Source organism: Pantherophis guttatus, chromosome 2 (assembly GCF_059756535.1).
Source record: "Pantherophis guttatus breed Tessera chromosome 2, ASM5975653v1, whole genome shotgun sequence".
NCBI classification, from domain to species: Eukaryota; Metazoa; Chordata; class Lepidosauria; order Squamata; family Colubridae; genus Pantherophis; species Pantherophis guttatus.
Genome location: NC_142064.1, coordinates 33769757 through 33795793, shown reverse-complemented (window position 1 = coordinate 33795793; position 26037 = coordinate 33769757). Strand labels below are relative to the sequence as shown.

The window sequence follows — 26037 nt, the reverse complement described above, 5'->3', positions numbered from 1 at the left end:
TCTTCTTAATCCAATGTTTATTTCTAAGTCGCTCATTGCTCCTGTTGCTCATTCTAAATGCATTTAGCTAGTTTGTAGTCATTTGCCAGGATGCCAACGTATTTCACCTAAATTAAAGCTATTGTTAATTACTGTGATTTGCGGGAAATATATTATTTCAACATCAGTAAAAGGTGATTCAAGGCCTTCTCATACTGGGGCCGAGATGAAGGCAAAGCAACAGGGACACAGAATAGAAATATTGCCGAGGGATATTGGCATTTTCTTTCCTAACAGCTTTAGTGTTCCTACTCAGCATTCACTTATTTAATCATTTCAAAACAGTTGATGAACGAGTTATAAAAAAAAATCTATCATTATAGACTTTCTCAGATCTCTGAACAGGTGGAAACTATTTCTGAACGTTTGCCTAAAATTCGATAGAAGTTCAGCAATCTTGCCATTTTGAAATGAGTGGAATTTTCTGCCCAATGGCAATTACAATCTCCCCGTTATCTTCAGGAAATAGTTTATTCTATCGCAGTAAGGGGCCTTTATATCGCCCCAAAACGATAGTTATTTAGAGATGGAAACTCATGCTAATCTTTTGTAAGATAAGCAGGAGAGTCAAGAGAATTCCTTCTCCAGGAACCAGGAGCATAAAATCTCCGGAGCGGTCCGACCCACGCGCTTGCACAAGGGAGCAGCGCCAAAGGCGCACGCGCAGAATGAGATGTCGAAGACTTGCGAGGAGCGGGGTGGGGTGGGGGAGGTGAGATTACAGAGGCTGAGTATAAGAGCGGGGTTTTTTGGAGCGCTTCCGGTCCGAGCTCTTTGCATCCGGGGTAAACCAAAGCCTCAGCCATAGAGATGGTCCCGTTTAAGGAATTTCCGGTTTACTTCCGGAGAATCCTACCTGCCTTTCTCTTTCTCTCCAGAAAGGAGGGGAAGAAAACAGAATAGGCGGCTGGCCTCGGAAAGCGGGTGGGCCTCGACCCCTCAGCCGCTCCTGAATTCTACGCCCTCGTCGGAGTAAGTTAAAACAACCTTCGCGCAGGTTGTAGCCCGGAGCGGACGAGATGAAGAGAGCACTTCTTGGGCTTCTTTTTGACCAAGCGGGAATCCTGCTGGGTCTCCCTTTTCAAGCGAGCGGACTGTTGGGCCTGGAGGGCTTTTGAGAGAAAAGGCAAGAGAGCTTGTTTCTGAGCCGTTGGTTAGGATGTCCTAGGGCCCCTGCCAAGGCGAGTAACTTTCGGCGGGGCATCTGGGAAGAGAGAAATCTGCAGCAAACCGGCCTCAGAAGCGGAAATCTTCACGTGGGTCGGGGGATTATGATGCAGTTCTTGGTGCCCTACGCCGTTTATTGTTATTATTACAAATAACACGTCAATGGATGGTGGTTTGGGTATAAAAAGATACTTTCCTTTCAATGACAGTATCTTATACATAGGTTTACGTCGTCTTTACAGTTTGGCAATTGCTTCTAAATTGTCTTAAAAAAGGATGGGAGTGTATTTCGAACCTCACCTGAAGAAACTCTTTCTAACTTTGCAGACTGATTTTTTAATCCAAGAAAGATTGGAAAGTGAAGGCGAATGCTTTGCCAAGCCAATAATTGGAAACTCCTGAAAGTTGGGTGTGCTGCATCTTTGATGGATTAGTGCAAAAAAAAAGGGTATCTATTGGCTTCTCCTGCATTTTTGGTTGGTTTTATTGAGGAGGGTGTCTCATTGTATGGGTATATTGTGTATACACGTACAATGACAATAAAATAATAATAATAATTATTATTATTATTATTATTAACCAGAAGATTTGGTTCTTCTGGATGTTGATGGAAATCTATAAGAAAATATAAGCAATTTTTAACTAAGAAAAATTTAAAAACTACTGTTGATATATCCTGACAGTAAGTGTCCTAAAAGGAAATCAAAGTGATTTAGGAAAAATAATTTACATTAATGGTATCTGGTAAGGAAGATGTTTTTAGTTTGATTTTATAATTTTAGTGTATTTGTTTTTACCTCTATTGTACTCAACTGCATAAGAAGGTTTTATTCTTGTGTACTTTTTCATAGTTCATCTATCAGTTTGTCAAATTTGACTTTAAAGTTTTCTGAATGGTTAACTATAAAGAAATTCATAGCAAATTCAATAATTTCAGTATGTTGTGTAATTAAATATTTCTTTTTGTCTGACAATTATTTGATAAACTTCAAATGCACCCCTTCTCTAATCCATTATCCATCAAACTAAGAAACTTCAGGGGATTTCAGTTCCTGTAATTCCCTAAAAGTGTGACTGTTTGTTACGCTAATCTGGGATTATGGAAACTGAAGTCAAAACATCTTGAAAACACCAGGTTAGGTAAGTGTTTTTACACTATATACAAATATATAAATCTCATCACATTTCCTTTGCCATTTTTAAACCTACGAAATAAGTGATGTTCCTGAAAAATTGCTGCAGCCCCTTGATAATTTTGATAATTTTGAGATGCTATGGTCAGAAATATATTGGAAGTCATTTTTAATCTTTCTTGTGCTAGCAAATTACCAAACTAATGGCCTTAATGTCCATTATCTTAGAATATGCTTTATTGAAGATGAATCAAATGAAAACAGTTACCAAAGGGAAGCATTGCTTCATTTAGCCATTTGTGTATTATGAGTGGTGTACCGTGAGTGGCTCAGCAAGCATGCAAATGTAAATTATTTGCAAAGCTGTTAGCAGTACAAGTTCAACAAAAAGTAGTGAAAATAAATGCATATCTTCATTTCCCTCATCATGGTAGAAATTATAATCAGCTATTAAAGGTTCAAGGATATTAGATCAGTGACATATAGCATATGGCCATCTTGTTTTACACCTGGTATCCCTGCTAGTGGCCATGCTAGCTTGGGCTGTTGGGAGTTGTATCTCAGAACAAGACAGATCCACAAAGGCAATCCTGTTAATGGTTCTTCAATGCAATGCTGAAATTGCCAGACTCCTGGAAGACAAATAATAGGAGAGACTCTTGCTTCTCTGCCACATTTGAGTTTTTGTGAGCATTAAGATATATACAGGTAGTCAGTCCTTGACTTAAAGTTATTAGTTGAACAAAGTTATTTTGACACTGAAAGAAGTGACTTATGGCTGGTCGCAGCATCTCCATAGTCACGTATTTGATGATTGTTGCAGCATTCCCATAGTCACGTAATCAAATGATTGTCACAGCATCCCCATGGTCACATAATTAAAATTTGGCAACTAGCATGTATTTACAATGGTTGCAGCATCCTTGGGTCATGTGATTGCCATTTGTGACCTTTCCCAGTTGGCTTCCGATAACAAAGTGGGGGGAGCTGAATTTGCTTAGTAACAGAAATCCTGGTCCCAATTGTGGTCCTAAATTGAAGATTACCTGTAGTCTATTAAAAGAAAGTTCTGGGCTACATATACGAACTCTCTTCAATGCAGTATGTTTTAACTGTTTGGTTTATTGTTTTTCATTTTTTGGTAGTTGCCCTGAGCTACACAGTAAATGGACAGCGATATAAATTGAGCAATATCAATTTCCTTACAGATTTCTTTTGTATTCAATGCAGATTTGTGTGTGTGTGTGTGTCTGTGTTTGTGTTACATGCATGTGCTAGAGAACAGAATGGAAATATATTTAAAATCTTGCTTGGTCATATTGGTTACCATATATGCCATTTTCTCAATTCCTAAGTAGTTTAATAAAGCTTCTGGTGTGTATTTTGTAATCAATTAGAGACCAATATAGTTGCAACTCTGTAAAATAGTCTCTTTCTATTTTTGGTATTATTATTCTGAACATCGATGAAAAATAGAATGGAATAGTGGAAATACAGCTTATTGAAGGGATTGTGTATAAACTGCAATAAAGGGATCTGCCTTGACTGCATACAAATATTATAATACAAAAAGTATTTCAATATTAATACAGCTATTATAAAATATAATACAATATTATATATAGGTATAATTATATAAAACAATATTATAATGCCAAACATATTAATAGAAGTATTAATGCAAAAAATGGTAAATAATATGTGCACTTTTCTTGGTAAATATTAATGTAAATATTTTGAGAATATATTTGTCAAAAATCATATCAGTTTATAGTAATTGTGAATAGGTTTTTTTTTTTTACTTCAGTTTCATTTAAAATTTATATAGGTAGAAGAATACATGTTCATTTATAGCACAGAAGAGCATGTTCCCAAATTCTTCCACTTTGAGTCGTCCACCTTTTCCACTAGAACACCAACGATATAATCTCTTCGTTAATCTTCCAGTGAACGTACCTCCAGTTGTCTTTCATCAGCCACTTCAGAGAGCAACGTAAGTTTGGCATCATTTTAATATGAAGTTTATCAGACGTACATTTTCAGAACAAATCATGTGGGGTAGCAAATCTTGAAATGTTGAAAATGCAAATCATTATAGAGAAGTAGTCTTATATGTCTGTATATGTGTGTATATGTATTATAAAACTGCATTATGAGGCAAAGTTGTGTAATCAGTTTAAAGGTTGTGATTCTTTTATAAAATAGTTAATATTTGTAATTCTAGGGTAGATACTGATGTGTTTTATAAAAGAATCACAAACTGTTAATTATTCAAATAACAGTTTCATTGAGTGTATGTGTATAAATAATGTCTGTCTGTTTGGAAGGCATTTTAGAAGTAGAGAAATCTGGTCGTAAGTCACTAGGGTTGTGAATCGAGGTATCCACGTGACCGGAAGTGATTTTATGATCTTTTTTTGCAATGGCCATTAAGTGAACATTGCAGTTGTAAGTGCAAATATTTTTAAATGGGTATTTTTTGCAGGCAAAAAACATTGTGAATCGTGGTCACATGACTATGCAATGCCATGATAGGTCATAAAGTGAGTAGTTGCCAAGTGCCACACTTGCAGTCATGTGGCCATGTGGGGTGATGGTTGCGTGGCCATAATCAACAGCAGGGAGTTCTTCATGGGCTGTAAAGCACCTGTTTTCTGGCCACTGTAAATGTGAATGATCAATAAGCAACTGGTCATAAGCTGAGGGCTACCTATAATGGAAAAAGAAAAGGAAAAAGGAAAAGAACAAGAACAAGAAAAAAATATAAAAGCATGAAATAAATGGACCAGAGATTTAGAAGCATAATAAAATTAAGTAAATTAAAACAAATTTTCAGAGCAACTTTAATATAGTTCTGGTTTTAAGACCTTGGTAAGTTTCATAAGCAGTAATATTGCCCTTTAATATCCTTAGAACTCTTGTGAATGGTACTCTTTCAACCATCCCTCCTATTTCACCACCACGCTTTGCCTGCCAAAATGATAATCCATCGCATGGATCACCTACACCTATGTTATTCCGGCGCAGAAAGTAAGTAAGATATATAAACGTGACAGGAAGAATTATTTTATTATATTTATAGAAGCTGTGGAACCAATGGCTTGTTCTGTACTTGCTTTTAACCTACATTTTTGTATTTGTATTGTTTGTATAGATCCCATTTGGAAATCAAATCGGCAACTTAATGTCTGAAAATGTGCTGCGCAGTGATGAGTTTGACAATTTTAGTTTCCAGTTTAGATTAATGATAGCAGGTGTCATATGAAATGAACAAATAATTAATATTGCCTAGTAAGTTTGAAACTAGCAGGTATCGTAAGATGAGCCACACATTTCACATTTCATGTGACACTATATTAAAGATAAACAACCTGAAGCTCCAGAGTTTTCACCATCTCCAATGATTGGAGGCAACCCATTCCAATCTCTTTCCAAAAATTCCCACTAAATTATAAATTTTAATACAGTAAAAGGGAAACATCAAATATTAGATACTTTGAAATGAAAACAAATTTATTTCTAGCTTTGTTCTGGTCCAGTCCTAAATTTTAAAATGTTTGAATACAAGTAGCAATGGAAATTTTCGGAATTCTCCAGTACTGAACTAAAAAGAGTTCAGAAAAAAGTTTAGAAAGATTTAGAGGCTCAGTGCATACTGGGACTTAGACGTGATATTACTGGACTAGATCCAGCATGAATGGAGTTTTATTCAGAATGATTCTGCTATGAGAATTTTTTTCTTCTCCTATATTCCTTAGAACTTTCATCCTCACAATGATATTCAAGGAACATAAGGAATCTGAGTTAGTTGCAGGGAAGACTGGTGGTAAATTGATTAAATGTTCTTCCATTTCATTTGTGAGAAAGTTTCAATGGCTCAGAAGCTATTTCCACACAGAAAGTCCTTCCATTTTTAGAAAAACAAACACTAATTCCAAGTCTGCTTTATTTTAACTTGGTGATTACCTCACTGGATAATGGAGGTCTCTCATATTCAAAGTTTGGAGATTTTCACATTGGTATATGCCTCCATCTGTAATAGGGTTTATTTTTTAAATGGCTATATATGTATGGCTTGCTTTGTACTTCTTGTCTTTCTACTAACAATATCAAAAATGTCAGGAAAAGAGTATCAGTTTCCCAGAACCACAAGTCAAAAGTGGTTCATCACTTAATGTGCTGTGGGAAATGAAATACATAAGCCAAACTGTATCCGAGGAATCCGTATGTGCGTGTGTTTTTAAAAATGCATTAGTGAGCTAATAGTAAGCTTCAAATTATAATACTTGCATGATCAGCCTATATTTTTGAGTAATTTGGATTGGTAATTTGTAATAGCCAATGGAAATATTTAGAACATAACGCATATTAAAATGCAGTTTGTATCTGAAGTATCTGTATCTGATACTTTAATCAAAAGAAAAGAAAACTTTGGCTTAGACTATCAACTTGTATTCAAAATGTAGCTAATTGAAATAAATGTTTTTCTTGTATAAGCATGGATAGAATTAATGCAGTGTTTAAAAAGTATCTTTATGCTTCTCAAATGTTTGTGCTTTATCTGTTACATTATCAACTACATGTACATGGCATTCAGCTTATTAAGTAACTGAATGATTTGATTATTACAACAGTGAGATATCCAGAATATTTTTTTCCAAGGATTTGTTTTGTTTTTAATTGGCCATTTGAATGGCAAGAAAGCCAAATGCCTGAAAATTCACTTGGCTGCATATCTGTTCTCCTTTGCTTGTATCAGGGATTGTAGAGCACTAGCATTTTTATCCACTACTAAATAGATATGGTCCATAATATTCTTGCTCTGAAGTTTCACAAAGGATCACCTTAAATTACTGATTATCTATTTTCAGGGGAGTATTCCTTTTATGTAACATTGGTGCATTTTCACTTTTTCTGATAAGTAATCCTTGTAATCTCACTAGAGGCCTAATGATTATTATGATTTGTTTGTGGGCTACTGCTTTGTCTCCCAGAGTCACATCAAATAAGTCGTTGTCAAAGCTTTTTTCAAAGAGAAGCACCCACTGAAATCTTTTTTATGGGCATAAAATTTATCTTGTCTGCAATGACTGCTGCCTTGATTAAAAAATAATGGCAAGATATCCTGTATGAGTGGCAGGAACTTTTGTCAGTATTTCAGTAATTGAAAGTGTGTGAATCTTTATTTTCAGATCACAGCATTCATAATTAACAACATACTTGATTAGTATTAAACAAGTGTGTTGTTTATTATGAACATTGTAGTCTAAAAATAATCATATCAAGCTTACTGAGGCTGCTGAAAGCAAGATGTTTTGTAATACACAATTGTTGCTTTCATATATAAATATTGTATATATGAAATAGAGGTTCTTTTTTGCCCAGATCAAACATTTTACTGTCTGTACAATCTAAACCTACACAGACACTTTCTACATTTTGAATGGCTGTTGTGGTAAGTTTTTCCATCTCTTCTATCTTTCTTATCACCCTTATCACTGGGTACACGTTGGACACAACTTCTCACTAAAGTGCACTTTGTAAGATGTGAACTTATTCTTTTGGATAGGGAGTATTTCAAAAACATTATGGTTTGTGTAAGATTGTCTTCATCGGATTAAACTTTCAGTAACAAAACTTGTATTTAGCACCTTTTCATGGGGCACAATTGGGTTCCCTGTTTAAAAGAATTTGGCACATCCTTATAAAGCATAATGCACAGTTTTGGAATATTCACGTTAATCAGAAGTATCTACAATTGAGGTTTTGTTGCATATTTTAAGTGGAAAACTGGAATAATCAAATCTTTTATGTTTTTAGGAGGTTGAAAGAAGAGGATGTTCCTTACGAAGTAAAGCGTCAGCGATTTCATTCACCTCATCGTGAATTAACTTCCGCTAACCAATTAGTGCCTTTAATAGAAGATCATAGATATTCATTCCCTGGATCAATTTCTTCGCCATTATTTCAAGCACATTACATCTCAGATTTAACAGGATGTGTGCCACCTTTACAAGAACCTTCCTTTAATAATGCTATAGAAGCTACACTTCCTGTAGCCAAAGATAAGGTAAGTTTGAAAAGAATATTGTTATAATATGACAAAATAAGTGTTATAAGCTCAAAGTCTCCGGTTGGCTTAATGCACTTCTTACAATTATGAATCCGTTTATAGAAACTCCACATTCCTGGAGTTTCTACAGATGTAGAAGAGAAAATGCAGATAAAGATTCGACATTTTCTTTAAATTGGAAATGTTAAAATAAAAAATAAAAAAAATCACACCACCTTTCTAGAGAAGTCTTTTTGTCACTGCCTCCAATCCTAATCAAAGTGAGTGGAAGGAGGCTGTGTTTCGTGCTGCATTAATCTTGTCGTCTTGGCTAAGGATTATTATAGTAGCAAAGATTTTCTACTGCTTATTGCTGTATAGCAACTATTTTAAAGGTAAATCTACCAGGTTATCCAAAATCAGTATTCAGTTACTGTAGAATAAACCCCAATTTGTTTTTGATTGTCTTCAACTTCCAAGAATAAATGTTTCTTGGTCTTGTGATTGATGTGCTGCTTAACTTCCTAGACCTGAAATAATTAATCTTTCTCATTAGGATCTAGATAATTTGTTATTTGCAAGGCAGATCTAGTATGAACCAGATAAAGAGCAATGTAGGATTGATGACTTTTTATTCTAAAAAAGTTGTCTACGTTCAATAAGACTTAAAAGACTGGATTAATTAAAGAACCAAGGTGGCACAGTGGTTAGAGTGCAACACTGCAAGCTACTTCAGCTGACTGCTAGCTACAGTTTGGCAGTTCAAATCTCACCGGCACAGGGTTGACTCAGCCTTCCATCCTTCTGAGGTTGGTAAAATGAGGACCCAGATTGTTGGGGGCAATATGCTAACTCTGTAAACTGTTTAGAGAGGGCTGTAAAAAGCACTATGAAGTGATATATAAGTCTAAGTGTTGTTGCTATTGCTAGTAATATTTATACATTAAATGTAAGTTTTGTTTTTTTATACATAAAGTTAAGTCAGCAAGTTCTGGAGTTATTTCAAGCATGTCAACAACAAACCTATGACTTGAACAAAAAAGAGCTTTGCCGTACTCAGCTCCAAAGGGAAATTCAGCAGATCTTTCCAAGTATGTTGCAATTCTGTATTTTTATTATTCAATAATTAAACTTTTGGTATTTGAGTTCTTTCAAAGAAGAACATAATTTTAAAATTATTTTTGCCTTGCAGATAGTAGGCTCTTTTTGGTTGGATCTTCACTGAATGGATTTGGTACTCGTAGCAGTGATGGTGATTTGTGCCTAGTGGTTAAAGAGGAGCCAGTAAGTACAGGAAAAAAAGTAAATATAAATATCCATATTTTTTTAAGAGAGAGTACTGAAAGGGAGATAAATATAGAAGAACAAGTAAAACTAGTTTCTAAAAAATCAAATTTATCAATAAGGTGTAAGTTGAGCTTGTGTACAGTATTCATTGAAAATAGCTATTCATTCAAATGAGTATTCTAATGATTTCCAAGTAACATTTCGGGCAAGAAAATAGAAAAATAAAAGCAGTGTTAATATAGTATAATACGATGTAATATATTACCCTATCTCTGTTGGATATACAATATAAGAATTCTTCATAGCCATGCTTGCATGATTTGTATAAATTTTCTTGTTTACATTAAGGAAATACTTTTCCAGCTAAGAAAAATAGAGACCTGCTTTACTGCAGCCACAACTTTTTTAAGATCACAAGAAGGACACATTCTGCATGCTGTTTTTTCTGTAACAAAAATAAGACAATTAGTGGGGTGAGCTCTGCAATTTTAAAGAAGCTGTGTCCTTGCAAAAATGGAAAATAAAACCCCACCAGATAATTTGAAAGAAATCACTTCAAGTTAAAAGGGTGGTTTGGTGCATTACATGCTACATTAGTTTTAATAACATTTTTAGAAGGCATTCACATTAGTAGTAAAAGCCACTAATAAGTGACTTTTGAAACAATAATTATGCAAATACACATCATATAGAGGGTTCAGTTTATATACTAAGAAATACTGCCTAAAACTATGGGTTCTGATTTAATTCCATTTGTCTGTTTTGTTGTTTGGATTTTTGAAATAGTGTGTGAGTGTGACAAATAGCTTGAAGCAAATTTGGGAGGGGGACTATGAAATACCACTTAAATGATTTATATAGTCATTAGACTTATTTTTAGGGAGACATGGATACTATTATTAACAAAAGGAAATGCTTGGATAGTTGTAAAAGAGATTAAGAAGAATTGAGCCCTATTCTCTGTTTGATCCAAACTATTGATCCAAACAATTGTTATATAATTCCAATACAATAGAATGTGGCAAAAATTACCTTTCTTTAATGACCCTCTTTTACAAGCTCCTACATTTTGATAAATGAAATTATTGTGTGTGTCCATGTGTGTTTTAAACTCTGTCTAACACTGTCTGGAATTCTAAATGTATTGATTGCCCATCATTCTAAATTTCCTTGGGACTTTACATGATAGAAGAAAAACCCCTGGTATAGTGGTTGAGCTTCAGCACATGGGCTGCTCTAAGAGTTGGACCTCAGAGCTTGTTCCTGCTATCCTATAATGAACAAGGTGCTTTCATCTTCTGGGTTTACTCCTTTCTTTCTCACTTCATGCACTCATTTGGTGAAATGTTTCCACTTGAAGATTCAGAGTGTTCTACCGTATACATGTCCAAATACCTCCATCTTCAAACATTATTAAGCATCATTACAACATTAATGACTAATTTATTTCAGATGAATCAGAAGACTGAAGCAAGACACATACTCAGCGTACTCCAAAAACACTTCTGTAGGAAGCTTTGTAAGTTCTAGACTATGTTTAGTGAAATAAATATTGTTAATTTGTTTATGGTCTTTTAGTAAATGAAATTGCAAGCTAAAACAAAATTTTAAACTCTGCACATTTCAGATATAATCCCAAAGAAGTATTTTGGACCTTGCATAAATAAGATCATCACTTTTTTTCTGTTTATTAAAGCAGACGATCTCTTTTTTATGTCAGTTCGAGAGAGAAGGTGATGCTGTCTTAATGAATTTAATTATTAAAGCAACATATATTTATACAGACTGTTAAGGCAGAATCTTGTACAAAATCATGTTTGTATGAATAGCAGTGATGCACTGAGCTCTCACAAAGTTATTTGTGAGGGAAATGGACAGTTTCTAAATTAGAAAGATGGATGGATGGTGGATGGATTGCCTGAAGCACTTCTGAATAATTTTCAAAACAAGCAATCCAATTTGCTGTATTTATCGATATTTCTGTGCTGCTTCAATCATACATTCTTTGATAATAAAAAACATACAATTATAGAAATTACAATAAAGATTAAGTTAAGAATCTCGTAGTCAGTAAAATACAATAGCAGCAACCCACAATACCTAAAGATACAAACACCTAGCAACATAATGCAGTATAATTTCAAGTTTCCTCTTGAAAGTCAGTCATGGAAAATATGTGGTCGCTAAGATTCAATGATTTGCTGGCACATAATCCAAGCAGAAAGGGGGTCATCCATTCATAAAGAAAATCTCTACAAATTGAATAAAAACCCTTCCAGAAATGATGCAGTAATGCCTAAGAAGTTCTATGCAATAAAATCACTAGTTAAATTTTATCTATTTATTTAATTACATCTGAGCAACATGAAACTGTATAGGAAATATGTTCTGATAAATTTCCTGCGGCAAAATAGCATTTATATTGGACGTTACAAGAGCGTTTCATTTTCTTTACAGCAAGTTACATTGAGAGACCTCAACTGATCCGAGCAAAAGTGCCAATAGTAAAGTTCAGGGATAAAGTCAGGCAAGTAACTGCAATTACCATTATTTTTTCATATATTTATTTAGACAGGGTGGGCTTACTAGTATGGGACATGTTTCTTAGAGTTTTCTTATCAATCTGCCATTTGTTTTTTCATTGGTATAGTAATGGTGTCAATCAGTTGCAAACGTTATAGAGAATTCCATTATTTCAGTGAAGTTTAAAGATTCTTTTTTTCTGATATTTTGTCTCTGTGCATGCTTTTATTAGTAGAGAAGTGGTTGATGTTTCAATGGCTGATCCAGTCCAAACAATAAATCTAGTTCCATTTACTGTTTTAATAGAATTCAAAAGAAAAAATGGGGAACTTGTGGCCTTCCACATACTACTAACTCCCACTAGCCCAGTATCATGCCCAGAAATACACTCCAAATAGTGAGAGCAGATTAGAGAGTGGAACTATGTAGCAAGAAAGCTTTATGATGATGGATGTGTTTAGGGTGTGTCATTTAATGGGGTGAAAATTAATTTTTGCAATTTTTTTCAGTTAGGAATTCTAAAAATATGTGTTTTTACATCAAGAATTCCAATCTATTATTTTTGCAATTGCACAATGTTTAGCTTGGTATGGTAAATCCATGTCTGATCATATACCCTACAAAAGTCTCTTGTAACTCAAATACTGTTATTTTTATCTTCTCAAAATTACACTTTGTGTTACAAAAATTAGTTTTTTTCTGCATGAATCTTATCTAGCTAAAGAAAAAAATAATCCATGCAATCATAAATTTAACATCAGAAAGCAATTATCTGTAATTATATGAATTACAAAAATGTTTAAGCAAGTTTCATCAAGTCTTGTTCTTAGACATCAGCCACCAACTTGCTTCTTGGCCTCTGATATAACCCTCACGTTTCTCATGTGTATACACGCTGCTTGCTGCCTCTCTAACCTGTTTCATACATCCCTCTTTTGATTGGGCATGACAGAGCCACTGTGGTACTTGCATTGGTTTGTCAATGAACTTCTTTATTTCCACTACAGTCTGTTTACACGTCAAGGGTGGCTCATATACACCTTCAGACCAGTCAATCAGCTCCAACAGAGTGGATGCTCTGGCAGTGATTAAAGGCGTTTTTTTTGCACATACATAAAAATCTCCTAGCACTTCATTGTCTGCACCCCTCAAATCAATGATCTTTTGCACCCCAGCTCTCCTCTCTTGAATGTCATCTGAACACAAGAGTGTCTGGATTATCATTTCACTGAAAGCGTATCATGCTGAGTGCTGAATGGTTGGCAAAACAGCATATACTACAGCCTTCTTTTGCAATCTGACTTGCTGCAGCTAGAACAACACATGACTGGCCTTCAATCCAGGAATGTTTTACTTTGATGTTGAACCAGCAAGGGTAGTACACACTAATGATGTATTCCACTATCATCCTTAAGTTTTGGAGAGTTTGCCTTTAAAGCCATGTTTTGAAGCCCATATTCAACAAAGCCTATTTGCAGTTGTCAACCAGCATGAGTGGTTTATGGGGCCAAATTCCAGAAGAGCCAGATCTGTGGGAAGTTCTCCTGTCCTTATTGCCTGTGATCCTACATCCATATGCTTAATCAGTAGAGAGATCCTTTCATCACTGTTGTTCAGTGAAATGAGAGCCTCACCAATTAAAACTGGTGAATGAAAGATCAGTGTCAAGTTCTGTTGCAGTGTCTAGCATATTGCCAATTTTACCTGCCCATTTGTTGTTAGACAAGGTCTTCTCATACAATTTTGTAATTAAATGTCATAGGGGTAACTCATTTGTGTGGAGTGCACACATCAACCAGATCAACATCCGGTCACGGTCTACTCAGTGCATGACACCACCTTTACAGCCAGTATTAACATTTGTAGAATCTCCTCCAATGGTTTCAAGCTTTTGTCAATGCCTTTCTTCTTCATAAAATACACCAGATTATCTGTAGTTGCTTGAGCAGGTTTTCCTGTTTTTGAGCCTTTTTTTGGAGTGAAATGATAAAGATATCTTCCACCCAGCTCTCTGCACACAGAATAATGTTCTTCTTTGATGGTACTGGGGAATTGCTGGTCTGAATTGTTTGCTTTCAGCATAACTTTAGTTACATCTATACAGCTGTTGAAGAAGATGCTTTCTATTTCGCCCTTCTTACAGAGTTCATCAAATTCTTGATCTAGGAACTTCATAATTTTTTCCTGGGCTCTCTTGACTTTATTGTGGTCAACTATAAGTCTTTTGTCATCTTTGGGTGATCAAGCCAGCATCTATGAAGGTGGCTGTGGTAATGGCAGCAGTGCCACATAGACCAACTCTGTATCTTATGCTCTCCATATTGACATATGTTATTTTAATCTATTATATTCTGTCTTTTCTTTTGAAATAGAGGGCACGTGTTTGCTCTAAGGTCTCTTTATAACTTCCATCACATTCCTCTTCATCTTCAGCATCAGTTGTCTTTCCTTTATTTTCATTATAAGAGATAATTCATTTGTCAGTATCAAAATGTCTGGAATACTTCTCTGCTTATATTTGGCTCTCATCTTTTGCCACATTTATTTATTTATTTATATATATATATATATATATATATATATATATATATATATATATATATATATATATATATATATATATATATATATATATATATATATATATATATATATATATATATATATATATATATATATATATATATATATATACCGGCCTTCTCCCGAAGGACTCAGGGTAGTGTACAGCCAAAAATAAAAACATAAAAAATATAAAATTTAAAACAATTTAAAAGTATATTAAACAAATTTGGCCCATATTAATTAAAAAACCCTTTTTTTAAAAAAAAAGAATTAAAAACAATTAAAAGAGTACACCAGCCCGGCTTGCTGGAATAGAAAAGTTTTGAGGGCACGGCGGAAGGTGCATAGATCCGGGATCCTTCGTATCTCCGGAGGCAGTTCGTTCCAAAGGGCAGGTGCCCCCACAGAGGACTAGTCTTTTGACTAGTCGTTTCCGTTTGGACACATCTGGCAAACCAGTCTGGTGCGATCCAAAAGAACCAATCTTGTCTCTGACCTTTAACAAAAGCAAGTTCCTTCAGTGGTATCTTTATCTCTTTAGGGCAGGTACAGTTAATGTAAGCTTTTTTGCAGCCAGCAGGGCAGCCTTTGACACACCGAACAATTTGACACTTGCAGTTGAGGATGTCAAACAGTTTGTCAAGTTTCACAGTGAAAGTTGCTTTGATATCTAGCTTTCCTCTACTAAGAAATATGTTTTTGGCTTGATCCCAGCTCTCTTGGATCTTGTTCAAGATTATCATCCATGAATTTACAACAGGTCACAAAAGAACTGTTTGCTTGTTCCACTTTTCAAGCATTTTTGGATATATGTCTCTTGCAAGACTGGCTGCTGGGTAGTTTCTGGCATCATTACTACTTTGTTCTCTTAACAGTAGGCCATATTGAGATTGTCTCACAGTGTTGGAGTTCAGATGGCAACAAGTCTCTGCCAGTTCCGATTAGGTGGCTCATATGAGTGAATGTTCTCAGTCTTGTTCTTTTTTTAGAAGCCATTACAGATCACACTCACAAGAAACGAGGCCAGCAGTATTAACACTCTCAGACAAAATAACGTTTAACAAAAAGAGAAAGACAGCTGAACCTGGGAAATGAAGCAAACAAAATGTTAAAAAGTTATAATATTTATGCAGTTACTTACCAAGCACATCTAAATTATATTAAAGTAACCAGAATATCTTTACAATCCCCAAAGTATGTCACAACTTTTGAGTACCTCTAATGTTTGGAAATTGAAAGTTGAAAAACTTGATACACCCTAAATTGCGTAACTTGGTCAGCCAGCCCCTGAGACAAACCCAGAGACCATTGCTGCTATGCTGCTCTTTTCTATCTCTCAGCTTGTATGTAGCGGTCAGCACCTTGGATTTTTGGGCAGTAAAGTATTGATATGGGACTATAGGAAATTACTTGAAGGGTCACCACCTAAGTTTCAGAGAGCAAAAGATTGGTATATATCAGGGGTCTGCAACCTTAAATACTCAAAGAGCCATTTGGACCCGCTTCCCACAGAAAAGAAAACACCGGGAGCCACAAAACCTGGCTGGGCGTGGCCAACATGATGTCACTCACTTCCACCAATCACATGACCCACTAGCCACGCCTACCTAGCCAGTCATTAGGGCAAAGAACCAGTTGTTAAAAAACACCAGGAACCACAAAATCCTTTTGACATCTCTCTCTCCTCTCTCTCACTCCCTCCCTCTCCCACCCACTCTCCCTCTCTCTCTGTATCTCTCTGTCTCTGCCCTGACTCCTTCTCCATCCCCTGCCATCACCCTTCTCAGGCCGGGCGAGGAGTGACTGGGAGGGGAGGGTGAGGGCAGGGCCAGCCAGCGGTGGGATCACCTGACGGAGCCACAGCAGAGGGTCCAAAGAGCCGCATGTGGCTCCGGAGCCACAGATTGCTGACCCCTGGTATATATACCTCTGCACCTTCCGCGCCGACCTAAAGTCATGGCTTTTTCAGCAAATTCCCTGATCTGCTGTGTATTTTAATTTGGGATTTGGGGTTTTAAATCGGATTTTAACATTTTAATTCTATTTATTGTTGGACTATTTATTCTGTGAGCCGCCCCGAGTTCCTCGGGAGAAGGGCGGCATATAAATATGACAATAAATAAATAAAATAAATATCCTTCCAATATCAAATATTCTAATAATGTATATTTATATTTTGTGAGTCCTGGCTATTTTTAAAACCACCTCTTGTGTGAATAAGAAAGAGATTGCACTATCCTACCTATTTCCCAGTATGTCTGTGTCTAATCATCTTACCAATTAAATGTTTTTCCTGCCATTGATCAGTAGTTCACAGGCTTGCCAAATTATCATCAGAACAATATACTGACTTGTTTGTTTTTGAGCATTTTGGCTACTCCAGAGTTTGTCAGGATCTCCTGATTGTCTCACTAGCAGATTTTGTACCTTTCTTATAACTTGCTATTTCTCAAAGGTTTGACTAGCAATTACGATCAATGCATTGCACTCATTTTAATTATATTCAGTTGTTCAAGCTCTTCTACAATTCATTAGAATCTGTTTTCCCCAAGACCTTGATAAATGATGTGTCTGCTTAAATAAATGGCTTCCTAAGAAGCAACACTTAATTGTTGCCTGGTCTCAGCAGTAGCTCATTTAAAACAGCAGTGCCTTTGAGCAAAAGCCAAATGCTTTTCGTTTACCACTCAGTATTGATGGTCCAATTGTGCAGCCTAGAATTCATAGGCAGAGCAAAGAGTGCCTAAGGTAAGCTGCCATGAGCACATGCTAATTTTACTATAGACCCCATATACTTACATAAATAGGCACTCACTTCAATACCTAAAATACAGTGTTTTGCAACTGGACATGAATAGAGCACTTGATGATATAATTTTTCCCATTATGATCATGTACATAATCAAATACTCACATTAACTAAAAAGAGAATGCAGAGATATACTTTAATGGACAAAATACTGATTTTTGTGATTGGCCTTCGGAATCCCAGGCTTTCCAATACTATACTTTTTCCACCATGGGAGCATCCCTGTTAAAATGCTTGAAAGAAAACTTCATTCCTAGTCAAGTGGGACATTTATCATCCTAATAAGTATATGGGGGTTGTTGCCCAATTCCAAATAGGACAGGGAGCGAAGCCAAAGAATTGGAGGGTTTTAGGGATGCCAAATAAGACTTATCTCTAGGTATTGTTATTCTACTACAGAGAATTATTTATCCTGAAAAAGAGGTTTTTCCCCATCAATATTTTTAATGTAATATAATTTGGATTTGTTTGTATAAAAAGTACTGGTGCAAATTGAATTTGTTTTTTCTCCTAGCTGTATGGATTTTGACTTGAATGTAAACAATGTTGCAGGAATAAGAAATACATTCCTTCTGAGAACCTATGCATACAGTAAGTAGTTTACTCATTGTATCATGGATTGGGTTCTTTTTAGTATCCTTACTTCCTTTGCAAACTGAGGATACTCGGTACCTAAGATTTTGGCGCCATACATGCAAACTTGAGAGAAAACATTGTACTGAAAAACCAAGCAAACATGTGATGATGGTTGTAAAGAACATGTCAGAATTCTAATACAGGTAGTCCTCAAACTTACAACCATTTGTTTAATAAATCATGGCTTCTCCCATTGACTTTGTTTGTTGGAACTCCCTTGGGAAGGTCACAAATGGTGATCACATGACCCCATGAAGCTGCAACTATCATAAATACATGGCAATTACCAAGTGCCCATATTTTTTTTTATTGTTTTTATTTGATTTATATGCCGCCCTTCCCCGGAGACTCAGGGCGGCTTACAATGTGCTCAGCAATAGCCTTCATCTTTTTGTATATTTATACAAGTCAGCTTATTGCCCCCACAACTGGGTCCTCAATTTACCTACCTTAGAAAGGATGGAAGGCTGAGTCACAATTTTGATTGTGTGACTGCGGGAACACTGTGGCAGTCATAAGTGCGAGACTTGTAAGTCACTTTTTTCATTACCACTGTAACTGAACGGTTGCTACATGAATGGTTGTAAGGACTAGAATAGCACTGGTAAATAATGTGGCAGTTAATATAACAGGATTTTTTTTTTGTTCCAAAATGCTTATAGTTCCTAAAATTAAATAGTATTAGGGAATGGCAGAGAGAGATTCAGGTTTTTAGCTGTATTTACTTTAGTTAAGAAGCTCCAATACTTTGGCTGCCAAATGAGATTGGAAAAGATCCTGATATTGGAAAAGATTGAAGGCAAAAGGAGAAGGGGATGGCAGAGGATAAGATGGTTAGATAGTGTCATTGACACAGTGGGCATGAGTTTGTGCAGGCTCAGGGAGACGATGGAGGACGGGGGGCCCTGGCATACTATGATCCATGAGGTTGTGAAGTGTCAGACATGACTTAGTGACTGAACAACAACAAACAACACTTTAGTTAAGAAAAAGTATTTGGTGGTGAAGCTATGAAAATGGTAGACAGAATAGATTCCTCTAGATAAGAAGAGCTTCTAGTGTAATAAAGAAGGGCAAAACTATTTTAAAAGGTAAATATTTGTTAGCATCCCTAACCCTAATAATGATACATGAGTATGTGCTCTAGTTGAGAGGTCAGTCTTGAATTAAATTGTATGTAGCCATTCTCATTGAATAATCATGTAAGTGTTCTGCCTGTCAAAATTTTATTTCTTGTTTATAGTTGAGAACCGAGTACGTCCATTAGCGCTGGTTGTAAAGAAATGGGCAAGCTTTCATGGTATAAATGATGCCAGCCGAGGCACTTTAAACAGCTATAGTCTTGTGTTGATGGTTTTGCACTATTTACAAAGTAAGTACTCGCTGAACTTTTCAAATGACTTTTGCCCTGAATATAACGCTTGTCAAATTCTCTTCTTAGAATCAATTGTTAAGAAACTGCTAGCAATGTCTCTAGGTAAAATATTTGCTTTTGATTTTACTACTTTCACTTGTGCCATGTTTTTGATGCATGAAAGGTCTTCTCTGGGAAACATGCATATTTATGAAAAATACTGAAACAGTCTGTAATATAATTACTTAGATTTCTTGCTGATTTTTAAATATAGTAGAGAACAAATTTAAAAAATCAGTCACTAACAGTCACTTTATTAGCTGTTTACATTAATATTAATTGCTAAACATTAATAGTTAACCTTAACTACTTTAACATTCTTCTAACTGACTGTTGTATTTTAAATGGATTTGAATATTTAAAAAGCAATTGCTGCCATAAATTATTGTAGTTTTCTGTTTCAAGCTTTGTTTATCAGGAATTCTATGATGAACAAAAACTGAATGGATGAGGATATACAGTATAACCATCATTAAACTTTTATTACAGACAAGAAAAGCTTGATCTTACTGTATGTGTAAATTATTTCAAGAGAAATATATGTACACAAACCCCGAGCTCATTGGAAAAAGGACAAGATAAAATTCTGTTTGTAGTTGTGTTTTTCAGCTATGATAATTATAATTAGGCATTAGGGAAATAAAAACGGGGATTCTTTTTTTAAAAGTTGTATTTTTGTTACTGTAGAAACTTTTCTTAGATATTATAATGTGATAAGTTATCATTAACGTTAAGCTATACATTATAATAGTATATAATATACAAATAGTCCTAGAGATATGAATGGTCACTTAACGGCTTAACGGCTGTTTGAAATTATAACAAATCCCTCAAAAGCTACTTAAAACCCTGTTTTGAAGTTATAGTTGCTGCAACCCCTGCAGTCACCCTTACAATTGATCACAGAAATGCTGTAGTGCCCCTGCCTTCACTCCCCTGATCCCACGCTGCTGGGTCCCTGCAGCCCTTGGGTCTATTCCCCACATTCCTATTATCCAATGGACATTTACCTTTTGAAGATATCCAGACTTCATGATGGGGAAGGAGTTCAGGTCGATGGGACAGCTTGTGGTGGCCAACTTGCCCCGGTTGACTTGCCCCACCTGTCTCATCATGGCTGACTCTCTACGGCCGGCTCATCACAGGACAACTCACTGGAGGACAAATTGCCACAGGACAATTCAATCGGGGATAACTCAAGAATTGCAGCTCACCACAGCCCTGAGTACTTTTAACTTGAGTGGGTTTAAACCTAAAGGAAGACAAGACCCACTGAAATTGTCTCTCTCTTGAGTTATCCTATATTGAATTGTTATGCAGTGAATTGTTCCATGGTGAGTTGGCTGTGGTGAGTCGGACGGGGCAAGATGGCTGGGACAAATAGGCCATGTCGAGTTGACCTAAACTTTACCTGGGCCATGTGGCTAATTTCCAATCATTTTCAGCAGCTCCACAATTATTTGTCCCTCATCTACACAGCAATCATCATCCAAGAAGTGGATGCTATTTGGGTGGAATTGAAGGCACACTGAAAATGATGGTTGCCTCCAGAAGGCAGCCACACAGCCAGGGATATGTGGCCTGCCCTCCATCCCCAAAATGAGTCTGGAGATCTTCAAAAGGTAAATTAGGAGGAAAGTGTGGGGCTCAGTGGGGTTGGAATCAGGCTTAAGGTCTGCAGGGAAGCGGTGGAAGGGTAAAAGGGCCTTAGGGACCCAGTGTGAAAGAGAAAGGCCTGCAGAAACCTGGTGGAAGAGGGAAAGGCTGCAGGGGCCAAGGGATAGGAAGCAGAGTATGGGGTGTTTCAGGTATGGGGGAGACCTGGAGCAGGAGGAGCTGGGGCTCAGTTCTAAGTAGAACTGGGGCTCCTGCACTCCTAAAGCACTCTGTGCTTTGCTTAACAACTTGCACATTTGTTTAATGGCTGCGTCAGAGAGAGAAGGGGATGGAGTCATTGAGTGAGATTATCTCACTTCATGGCCATCACCACTTGTGACTGTAAAGGGTAGGATCCGTATCTTGAGGACTATCTATGATATAGTAATGATAAAACACGTATTTGTGTTTTATCGGTCCAGGTTATCGGTCCAGCCATTTTATGTTTCTGATGAAGTGAGCTGTAGTTCACAAAAGCCTTTGCCTTTTAATAAAATTATTAGCCAGAAAAGATACTATAACATTCTGAGTTCTTGCTCTCATAATATATCACAACTTTCCACCTTTAATCTAATTAATTATATGTTTTTCTTTTAAGTATAAATATGAGCATTAAAGTAAGACATTGTTGGGAAACTGAGCCTTCTACAGCCATACTTGCTTCAGTTTCCTTTGAGACCAATTAAACATGTTGATGCTCCAAATCATAAGTACTCCGGCCTAGTGGAATTATATAGTTCACTCAAGAGTTTTGCAGATGAGAGAGAGGAAGGGAGTGGGGGGGGGGGGGAGAGAGAGAGAGAGAGAGAGAGAGAGATTGATTCACTGATTGCATATAAAATAGGTGAGTCATTTCATGAACATTTTCAACTTGGACATAAGGAATTGCTGCCCATCGCATGCCCTTAGGATTCTAATAAGTATATATTTTTTAAAGATGTACAGGTATTCCTTGACTTACAACTGGTCACTTAGCAACTGTTCAAGACCCCCAAAGCTACTTCCAGCCTGGTTCAGTTAGGGCTGCTCTTACCCCTATGATCATTCACCTTTACAATTGTCTGCAGGAATGTTTAAGTGCCCCCTCACTTCCAAGTCCCCTGCTTCCCACCCCACTAGGCCTCATTCCCTCCTCCCCACCCTCCATTACTCATTGCACACTTAACTTTCAAAGATCTCTGGGCCTCCAAGGACTCATGTTGGGGAAGGAGGCAAGCCGCTGCATCCCTTGGTGTCCCTGTGTCATATGGTGTGGTCCCAGAAGTGGCTGCCATTTTCAGAGTGGCCAAAATTCATTGCAGCCGCTTCTATGATGAAGCCATGCAGCCCAGGGATGCTGAGGGATGGGAGCTACCATTCCTCCTTCTCTAACACAAGCTCTGGAAGGGTCACAATTCATTTTGGCTGCTCTACAAGTGGCATCTTCTTCTGGGATGAAGCACTTGTCCCAGGGACACTGAGGGACAGAGCACCCTGCCTCATCCCCCCCCCCCAAGTGCAAGCTCTGGAGGTCCAGAGATCCTCAAAAAGTAAGTGCATGATGGCTGATGGGAGGTGGGGTGGAAAAAAGGATATAAATCCCAGTGGATGGGAAGCAGGCACATGGTCTGTGGGATCTGGGGTGGGGTGGGGGGAAGAGCATATGTTGTCTCGGAAGGGAGAGGAGGCTTGGGAGGCCCAACGCTGGTGGGTTTTGGCCTGTACTAGGCTTCCCAGGCCCTCTCCCTTCCCTGTGGTATCCAGTGCTCTGCTTAACAACTTGTGCAGTGATCAAATGGCCGCATCACAGAGAACTGGGATGGAGGTTGTTAAGTGATATGAATGATCATATAGTCACTTTGCTTAATGACCATCACAATTTGCAACTATAATGGACAGGCTCAATTACAGTTGTGAGTTGAGGAATACCTGTAAATAAGATAAGTTTTTATTCACTGTTAATATTGATAGTGGCTATTTTTAGATAAGTTAAATTTTCCATTCACTGAAAGCTAGACCTTATTCCAGATACTAGTCTGAGAACATAATTTACATCTTAATCCTATGTTGATCATTTAGAATTGCATAATCTGCAAAAACCTAAAAACATCACGTTTATAACTAAATACAATGTCTTCAGTGTTGAAAATTTCACATGTCCCTGAATAAATTTATATTGCAACTTTGGCTTAAATGAGTGTCATATTCTTAAATGTTTAATCAGTTTTCTCACACATTTATGCGAGTAATATGTTTAATTTAAAAAGCTAGAACTTTGAGTTTTGGGTTAAGCATTTGACCTTAAACTTTCAGTTCACACCACTAGTGTAGCTGGTATGTTGTTTTCTGTGAAATATATAAATCACAGTGACTTTAAACTTTTTTTTTATAGCCCTACCTGAACCTATCCTTCCATCCCTCCAAAAAAATTACCCAGTAAGTGCTTCTTATAAATTACTACATAATATGTTTATTGAAATGATTATCTTCCACATGAATGTTGCTGTTACCTTGGGATAATGACAAAATATGCCTCTGACCATGTTTGTTAGAACTCCACAATGCTCTACATGTGTATAGAAAGTTCTCCTGCAGACTGACTCATTCACCCTTTTTAAATACAAATCAAATTTTAAAAGTCAATTCTAATTATGATCTTTGGCTGAGAAATAAGAACTATTGTATTTATTTCTCTTAAGTTGTATGGATGTCTTTTTTGTTAGCTGGTGGAAAAGGCAATACCGACTGACTGGATTTCTCTTCCTGCAATGTCTTATGCACTATCAGATCTATTCCAGAGGTTTGGGGAATCTCCCTGAGAAGATTTGGGAGGCATGTGTTGGGAGATCAGTAATTTGATATAGACCCATGAATCTGGATCATATTACCTTATGAATTGAATTGAATACTTATTAGACACACAAGGAATTTGTCTCCGGTGCAGAAGCTCTCAGTGTACATGCAAGGCAACGGAATAATGATAATTATAATAATAATATAAAAAATAAGAGGGGGGAGTGAAGAAGATAATAAGAAAGATTAATAATAATACTACAATCATACTACATGGGATCCATTCTGCATGGCAGTACTGTGTTATTTCACCTTTTCCTGATGGTCATCTACCTTTTAATATTTTATTATATTCAGTTTGAATTTATTTCCATAATGATTTTTTGCTCGGCTTCTGCCTGATTATTATTTAAAGTATCTTGTGGCAGAGATGGTACTGATAAATTATTATGCTAAATATACCAAAACATTGATATAATAGAAAGAAGTAAACTAGCATGCAGGATACTAAGAGCAAAGAGGATGATTAAGAGATGGCAATTGCATAGAAAATGTAGAAGCAATTTAAAACTAATTCTGCTCCTCTTACATCAAAATAGCTAATTAAAATTTCCTGATTTCAGGATCATGTTTGGTAAAATAAGAGATACATAGTAGGGTCACTCACTTAATTTTATTTTATAAAATTGCTATTGAAGTAAAAACTTGAACAACATTTTTCATTGAAATTAATGTATAGTGTAAAGGTTTTTGATATTTAAATCTTTAATTATTAAGGTTCACAGTATTGGAATATTTCTATTTTCAGTTACGTTGAATCATTAAAAGATCCAAACTATATATGTTTATAATCTCAGTGGAAACAGTGCTTTTTAAAATGCTGGACATGCACAGTTCTGTATCTAAAACAAGTATCTGCACATTTTAAAATGTCTGTAAAGATCAGTGGAAAACTTTTTGACATAGCAGCATTTTAAACAAGTAGTTTTAGCTGAGATGTGAGAATACCAAGTCTTAAAGTAATATTTAAGATCAACAAAACAATATTTGATTTAACAATTGCAGTTTGCAGTTATACATGTCTTTCTACATAAATATTTTCATAGTGCAATACATTTGAAATGGCATTATGTCACCTGTTTGTCAATTCACACTGCTTATTAAATTGTAAGGATTACATTGCTTTGGATATAGTTCAGAATAGATTCTTTGGATCATGTAGAAGTATGAAAATGGCATCTTTGATTCATTAAAACAACCATGTCATTTTCCAGACTTATGTCTCTGCTGCAGAAGCCACACTTCTGGAATCAAATGTGGCTGCTTTATCCGATGTTGGGCTTGTGTTTCCATAGTTTTGAACCAAATCCAAAGCATTGCACAGCCATAATAACTGGACTGCTTTAAATATAGTTTATTTTGGATATTTAACTTAGATCAGTCTGCCGATAGGATAGGACTTTCAAAATTAATCCTACTGCAAGGATGGAGAGCTGTTATCAGTATAAGTATCAATTAAAGCTAGACACTATCTTACTGGGCATTTTTCAATGTTAGATAGAATCCAGATAGTGTATGCCCTCAAGAAAATATCTCAGAGGCATTAATTGCTAATGCATCATTGTGCTCAAATGAACATTTAGGTCTACTTAGAACTGAGTTTAAAATTCTGTTCAAAATCGCAGGAAGGAGCACTACCTGAAAACAGCTTCCATAGGCATGTTTAACCAGAAATAAATAAAGCAGCAATTGCCAATAATAGCTCTATTTCAGAAGCAATTTGTGACTGTACTATTATACACATCTGCTGAGATGTACATTTTAAAAATTCAGAAGAACAGCCCTTTTGGAGTAAAATATATAACAAATTGACCCAGGAAGAAGTAAAGGAGTTTAACATCCAGTATATTTTGCATATTTATCAAGGGGTAAAGTAGTGTGAAAATATTGCTTAGTTGCAGAAATCATGATAGCACCCTGAAGT

General features: G+C 36.2%; 1 protein-coding gene across 10 annotated transcripts in view; it reads left to right on the top strand.

Moving 5' to 3' along the window:
* Positions 1 to 709: 709 nt before the first annotated feature.
* The window catches only part of TENT2 (terminal nucleotidyltransferase 2), a 39791-nt gene continuing 14463 nt past the window's right edge, over positions 710 to 26037 (top strand). For 2 of the 10 annotated variants that reach the window (XM_087885758.1, XM_034441058.3), the window contains exons 1-12: positions 710 to 1011; positions 1534 to 1654; positions 4168 to 4332; positions 5253 to 5369; positions 8160 to 8409; positions 9368 to 9482; positions 9584 to 9675; positions 11131 to 11197; positions 12136 to 12205; positions 18090 to 18166; positions 19455 to 19583; positions 23653 to 23696. In XM_087885758.1, coding sequence (XP_087741884.1) covers positions 4205 to 4332; positions 5253 to 5369; positions 8160 to 8409; positions 9368 to 9482; positions 9584 to 9675; positions 11131 to 11197; positions 12136 to 12205; positions 18090 to 18166; positions 19455 to 19583; positions 23653 to 23696 — 1089 coding nt within the window. In that variant the 5' untranslated portion in view covers positions 710 to 1011; positions 1534 to 1654; positions 4168 to 4204. Of the gene's footprint in view, positions 1221 to 1533; positions 1655 to 4146; positions 4333 to 5252; positions 5370 to 8159; positions 8410 to 9367; positions 9483 to 9583; positions 9676 to 11130; positions 11198 to 12135; positions 12206 to 18089; positions 18167 to 19454; positions 19584 to 23652; positions 23697 to 26037 lie in introns of all 10 variants that reach the window. The other 8 variants (XM_087885755.1, XM_034441057.3, XM_087885756.1 and 5 more) reach the window with 6 other exon arrangements.